The 7,018-nt window shown below is 42.3% G+C and overlaps 1 protein-coding gene across 2 annotated transcripts in view; it reads right to left on the reverse strand.

Moving 5' to 3' along the window:
• The window catches only part of hmg20b.S (high mobility group 20B S homeolog), a 41,411-nt gene extending 34,706 nt beyond the window's left edge, over positions 1-6,705 (reverse strand). Inside the window, exons 1-2 of one of the 2 annotated variants that reach the window (XM_041574054.1) lie at positions 6,541-6,705; positions 91-145 (exon numbers count right to left, since the gene is read on the reverse strand). In XM_041574054.1, coding sequence (XP_041429988.1) covers positions 91-125 — 35 coding nt within the window. In that variant the 5' untranslated portion in view covers positions 126-145; positions 6,541-6,705. 2 annotated transcript variants of the gene reach the window in all.
• Between the last annotated feature and the right edge of the window lie 313 nt (positions 6,706-7,018).

The following is a 7,018-nucleotide window of genomic DNA, read 5'->3' on the forward strand; positions in this document are numbered from 1 at the left end:
ATTCTACAGTACACATTTCTTGAGAATTTGAATTTTATTTTTAATAAATCTGGCACAAGATGTGTGTTTATAACAATCTGCTGTACTCACAAAATCCCATGTAAATGTTTCGTCGGTTGAGACATGATCTGTAAGTTTTATTTTTCTGTCGGGAAAGAAAAAAAAAACAGGAACAAATATGATAAAAGCTAGCATCAAAAAAAACAAACTAAACTAGATGAAAGAGGTCTTCTAATGAATAGTTCACCAGAGATAAATCAACCCTTAGGTCAACATCTATATGAACAGAAGTCACAGTAAGAACAATAGTACTGAAGAGAAAATAGGTCTAGTTAGTACTCAATCTACAATACAGTTTTTCAAAAGCAGGTTTGTCCCACTTGCAGGTTTAATGAAATTCTATAATTTTTTTTTATTTACCGTATATACTCGTGTATAAGCCGACCCGTGTATAAGCCGAGGTACCTAATTTACCTAAGAAAACTGGAAAAATGTATTGACTCGTGTATAAGCCTAGGGGCCCCATGTCAGATTTCAAAATGTGAATGTGACCCAGCCGCAACAATTGGGGGACACTGGGCAGGTACCTGTTACTGTCTGTGACTGACTGTGTCGCCGACCGGATTTCATGTTTGCTTCCCTCTGCCACCCCTATTTCATGTTTGCTTCCCTCTGCCACTTCCCCCCCCATCTGTCGCTCTCCCCACCCTGGCTGCTCTTCCCTCTGTCCTTCCCTCTGTCACCTCTGCTCTTCCCTCTGTCCTTCCCTCTGTCACCTCTGCTCTTCCCTCTGTCCTTCCCTCTGTCACCTCTGCTCTTCCCTCTGTCACCTCTGCCCCAGCCGGACTGCCTGTGTCGCCGCCCGGAGCAGGTCCAGGAGCTCCGGGCGGCGCGTCCTTCCCTGCCGGCGTTCGCTTTCAAAATGGCGGCGCCCATGGCCGCCACGTGGGTAGCGGCCGGCGCCGCTACCCACGTGGCGGCCATGGGCGCCGCCATTTTGAAAGCGAACGCCGGCAGGGAAGGACGCGCCGCCCGGAGCTCCTGGACCTGCTCCGGGCGGCGACACAGGCAGTCACAGGCAGTCCGGCTGGGGCAGAGGTGACAGAGGGAAGGACAGAGGGAAGAGCAGAGGTATGACCCGCGTATAAGCCGAGTTTGAGTTTTCAGCACATTTTGGGTGCTGAAAAACTCGGCTTATACGCGAGTATATACGGTAAGTCAAGGAAAATATTTACATGTCAGGGGATATTAGAATAGTTATCTATGTTTGACTAAGACTGAAAAATATTTACTTATCCATAATTTGAATTACCATACCTTAACTCTACTAAAAATGTATTCAAAGGAAAATTCAACTTTTTTCCAAAAAAAACCTACCCCCCCAACGTAGACCCCCCTCCCTCCTACCCCCCAGCCTAGCTGCCCCCCAGGGGAAATGCCCCTAACTTTATACTTACCCCTCGGTGCAGATTCAGGCATCTGAGTTCACTGCAGCCATCTTCAGGGTCTTCAGTAAGCTGAGTGGGAGACCAGCAAAGTAGCGCATGCACAGTTGGAGCAATTTACCGGTTTGTGACAACACGCGCCGAAATGGATGGAAATTGCCGAAGCACCGGAAGAAGACACGAAGATCCGAAAGATGGCTGCGGTGAACTCCAATGCCTAAATCTGCGCCGAGGGGTAAGTATAAAGTTAGGGGCATTTCCCCAGGGGGTAGCTAGGCTGGGGGGGAGGAGGGGGAGGTCTACTTTGGGTGGGGGTAGGGTTTTTTTGATAAACAGTTGAATTCTCCTTTAAATACATTTCAGTAGAATTAAACTATGGTAATCCAAATTATGGAAAGACCCCTGATCCGCAATACCCCAGGTCCCAAGCATTCTGGATAACAGGATTCATACCTACAGTATAATATGAAAATGCATTTATCCAAAAAGAAAGTGATCGAAAATGTTGGTAAGTATGAGAAAAGGGATAGTGATATCACAAATTAAAATGTTACATACATATTTATGTTTATAATGAAATGTATAATAAATAATAAAAATAACTTCTCAATTTAGCATTTGTGTTTGTATAATATTTTGCACAGAGGCAACTAAAATTGTAGCTCATATGCATAAACACACAGTTTAGAAGTAACTGTAAATCAAGTTAATAATCCCCTGAAATCAAAACTAGACTTAGAGGCAGGTAACAGAAAATGTCAGCCTTCAGTAACAGGATATTAATTATTTCTCTTAATCTCACTAAATCAATGTAAACATATGTAAACATTTGAAATGTGCAATATACTGGCAGAAATTGGATATATACATGTGTAAACCTTTAGAATTGTGCAAATAAATTAACAGCTCAATTTGTATTACAGATTGTAGCTAATATATAGACAGAATTCTCTCTCTAGACAGGACCAGATGTACTGTAGGAACTTATTTATGAAGCTGTGTAAAATGTCTGCCATGTATCATTACACTCCATCTAACTTGTTAACTTGTACACATGCAGATTTTAAAAACTTACAGGCAAGCCCAAGTACTTGGTATGCTAGGAGTGCACCTTGTGTGTAACGTGAAATCTTCAATCAATAGAAACAAACAGAACACCCTTGTGTCAGGGTACCTCTCCTGACACAAATCCAGGATTCAGTTTGGGATTCTGCTTTTTTCAGCAGGATTTATTTTATAAATAAATGTTATGCACCAAGCCAAAGGGGAGGTGCTTTGACACAGGTGTGTTCTGTTGGTTTCTAAGATTTTCATACAGATTTTGAGGCGAGCTGCTCATACCTCTGCAGCAAGTCTCAATAACTCCTACTAAAGCAACTGATCTGGTGATATAACATTGACACACTGGGATGAAAACTATTGGCATATCACAGGAAAATCATTCCAGCATATTCTGATATCAGAATCTATATATATTCAGTATATATTCAGTGTGAAAAAACACTAATACAACCACAAATATAAATGGGTGACAATTTTCCACTAAGGTTGTTAGGAAAACTACTACCACACAAAACATATATACACATGGTCATATGCTCTATGTCAGGCATGTCCAAAGTCAGGCCTGGGGGCCAAATGCAGCCTGTTTTCAAATTTACAATGGCCCTCAGCCTCCATCATGAAATTAATAATGATGCGGCCCGCCAGCACAGTGCGATCAGGAATCATGTAGCCGTAGCAGTAATATTTGGGCACATTAGTGAAATGATCTGGCACTTGGTCTATACTGCTGCTTGTGTGCTGAAGGTGTTAGCAATAGACACGTACCAGCACATAGTGACGCGCCACTTCACATAATTTTTTAGGGCTGAAGGTGCAATAGACGTACTGACGTGCCAGTACTGTAAACTAAAGAAGTATGTGAGAGTGGCACATCACTATGTGCCAGTAAGTGTCTATTACTAACACCTTCAGCACACAAGCAGCAGTATAGAGCAAGTGGCAGATCATTTCACGAATGTGCCCAAATATTACTGCTACGGTTATGTAATTACAAAACCCCAAAAAATTGTTTTTTGGGGTGCCAGGAAACTAGGAGATCACAAATTTCTCTGCTACAATTGTACTCATGGTATAACTTTGTGAAAAGTTATACCTCTTCTCACCTTACCACCTGCCCGCTTGATCCAATTCCCTCAAAACTTCTCTGCAATACCAATCGTTGTCTAATCAAAGCCTTAACTCACCTATTTAATCTTTCGCTCTCAACTGGACTGTTTCCTTCAAAACTAAAAAATGCTCTTGTCACCCATTCTGAAAAAAACCCTCTCTTGATCCTGCTGGACCCCCTACAATCTGGTTTTAAGCCACAACACTCAACTGAAACTGCCCTGAATCGACTAACTAATGACCTTTTAACCTCTAAAGCCAACAATCATTTCTCACTACTAATACTGCTTGATCTCTCAGCTGCATTTGACACTGTAGATCACACTCTCCTCCTCCAGTCCCTTCATTCGCTTGGCCTTCGTGACACAGTCCTGTCCTGGTTCTCTTTTTACATCCCCAATCGTTCCTTCAGTGTCTCCTACAACGGAGTGTAAAAGAAAATGGATGTTTGGTGGCTGAATAAAAGGGGATAATCCCCGACTGCACTAATCGGTGTGTGTGCGGATCCGTTTTCTTTTACACATTGGTTGCTAAGGGACCCGGCCGGGTCAACGGAAGGAACGCACCACCAGCTTGCAGGAGTGGTGAACTACAGGTGTGCGGTAGGAGAATTACATTCCTACAACGGAGTAGCATCTTCTCCCCTACCTCTTTCTGTTGGGGTTCCCCAAGGCTCTGTCCTGGGACCATTACTATTCTCCCTCTATACTTCCTCCCTTGGCAAATTAATCAACTCGTATGGTTTCCACTACCACCTCTTTGCTGATGATACTCAGATCTATCTCTCATCTACTGATCTCAACCCAGAACTCCTAACTCGCATCTCCTCCTGCCTGTCTGCTATCTCTACCTAGATGTCACAACGCTACCTTAAATTAAACCTCTCTAAAACTGAAATGGTTCTCTTTCCTTCAACTAACAGCAGTAACATCCCGGAAATATCCATCATGGCTAACAATTCCGCTATCACCCCCTCTCCCCAGGCCCGGTGCCGTGGCGTTATACTAGATTCTGCCCTGTCATTTACTCCTCATATCCAGTCACTTCCATCTAAGGAACATATCCAAAATACGATCATTTACCACCCAAGATGCTGCCAAAATTCTTATTCACTCTCTCGTCATATCACGCCTAGACTACTGTAACTCTCTTTTAATTGGCCTTCCCCTCCAGAGACTGTCACCACTCCAGTCCATAATAAACACTGCTGCAAAGCTCATACACCTCAGCTATCGCTCCTCCTCTGCCATGCCATTCTGTCAATCCCTGCACTGGCTTCCACTACCTTTCAGAATCAAATTCAAACTAATGACCCTTACGTTCAAAGCACTTCATAACTCTGCCCCACCCTACATCTCTGAACTCATCTCTATAAAGTCACCCAACCGCTTACTACGCTCCTCTACTGGCCTGCTACTCAACTCTTTTTTCATTACCTCCTCACATGCTCGCATTCAAGACTTTGCAAGGGCTGCACCCCTCCTCTGGAACTCTCTCCCAGGGTCTGTCCGACTTTCTCCCAACCTTTCTGCTTTCAAGAAATCTCTTAAAACGCACTTCTTTCGAGAAGCCTACCCTCACTCTGCTTAACTACCAAATGCAACACCACATACAGTACCACACTTCTCACCCACTTAATTCGATCCTGCCCACTCCCACACCTTGTGTATTACTCCCTTCCCTTTAGAGTGTATGCTCTTTTGCATAGGGCCTTCCTCACCTTTTGTACCGGTATTGATTGTGATGTATGTAACTCCATATGTTCTATGTATATAATTCATGTGATTTAGTTGTATAATCACATTTACTTTACAGTGCTACGCAATATGTTGGCGCTATATAAATACATGTTAATAATAATAATCAAAGTCATACAGAACACAAAACATATGTAGAAAGCATAATCATAGAACAAAGAAGATTTTAAACTAGTGCCTATAATTTTAATGGCCTCTTATGCTACAGTATATTGCAAAATCTACAGTAAGAACATAACTACACACAAGAAACTTTGGAGTTATAGGCATTAAATGTCGATCATGGAATAAGTGCAACCACTTGCAAATAATGTGCTACACTGTTACATTAGTCTGTATTGACCAATACCAACAGAGGCAGAAAGAGACGTAGAGTTATTAACTGCAGCATTGCGTCACATGAATTAAAACAGCGATGCAAACAGACACATGTTCTAATACAATTGGATCATCCAGGGACATTTTAATAATTAACGGGGCTGCTCAGCTTAAAATAAACTTTTAGTAGGACGTGTAGAGAGACAATTTGCAATTGGCTATTACTTTTTACTTACTGCTGTTTTAAATGGTTTATCTTTTTGTTTAGCAACTCTTCAGTTAAGAATTTAAGCAGGTATCTGGTTGCTAGGGTTCAAATTACCATAGCAACCATGCTGTGGTTGGAATGAGAGACTGGAATATAACAACAAGGAATAGCAAAAACACTAAAATGGTAGCCTTGCAGAGCAATAGTTTTTGGCTACATGGGTCAGCAACCCCATTTTGAAAGCAGGAAAGAGTGCTAAGAAAAATAATTAAAAACTATAAGAAATAAAAAATGAAGACTAACTGAATAGCTGCCAAAAATCTGTCATTCTACAACATACGAAAAACTAACAGTGAACTACCCCTTTAAAAAATAGGGTGTTTTAGCCCTAGCCAGGGAATTGTACATCATCCTGTAAATCTATTTTTTATGGGAGAACCATATCACAATCTGTACTCTATGTACTATAGATTCGTTTGCACAGCCCTCAGCCAACGCATGAGTACTTCTGTACAATCACCCAATACAGCTCATATACCGGCTCAGGTTTGCTCAAGGAATCCATAACAAATAGAGCTCTACCGTACTAAGCACTCAAGGCAGATATGTTTGTCAACAAATAGAAGCACTAGCGGCATACCGCCCAACAGTCCTTTTCCTGAGTCAGTCCCTCTTTTGTTAATACAGCAAGAAGTCCCGAATCGCTATTTAAAAGTCCCGCAGTGCTTTTAACGCCTAGCTCCTTGACTCCGTCCGGACAGCAATTCCAGACGTCATAAATCTCATCTCGCGAGACTGTGTCATCACATCACACATAGGTAATGTCGCTATACGTAGCCTTTTTGGGGAGTGGCGGAATATGTATATAGTATAGCAGTGACACGTAAGGATAAGCTGCTAGTATCGTGCGGTAGTCTGGCTGGCACCATTTTTAATACTTATATGGTACTTTTTGGTCATCAGAAATCACAGGGCTGTATGACGAAAATGTCTGAGCCCCGCCCTTGTTCCCCACGCACCGGTGCTGCAGTCAGAAATCGAGGCCTGTACAATAAAATTTTGGTCCCAAGGCCCACACATTGGTGGCCATGGCCACTTTTACAAATTAAAACGTAACA

This window comes from Xenopus laevis, chromosome 1S, assembly GCF_017654675.1.
Source record: "Xenopus laevis strain J_2021 chromosome 1S, Xenopus_laevis_v10.1, whole genome shotgun sequence".
In the NCBI taxonomy this organism is placed as follows: domain Eukaryota; kingdom Metazoa; phylum Chordata; class Amphibia; order Anura; family Pipidae; genus Xenopus; species Xenopus laevis.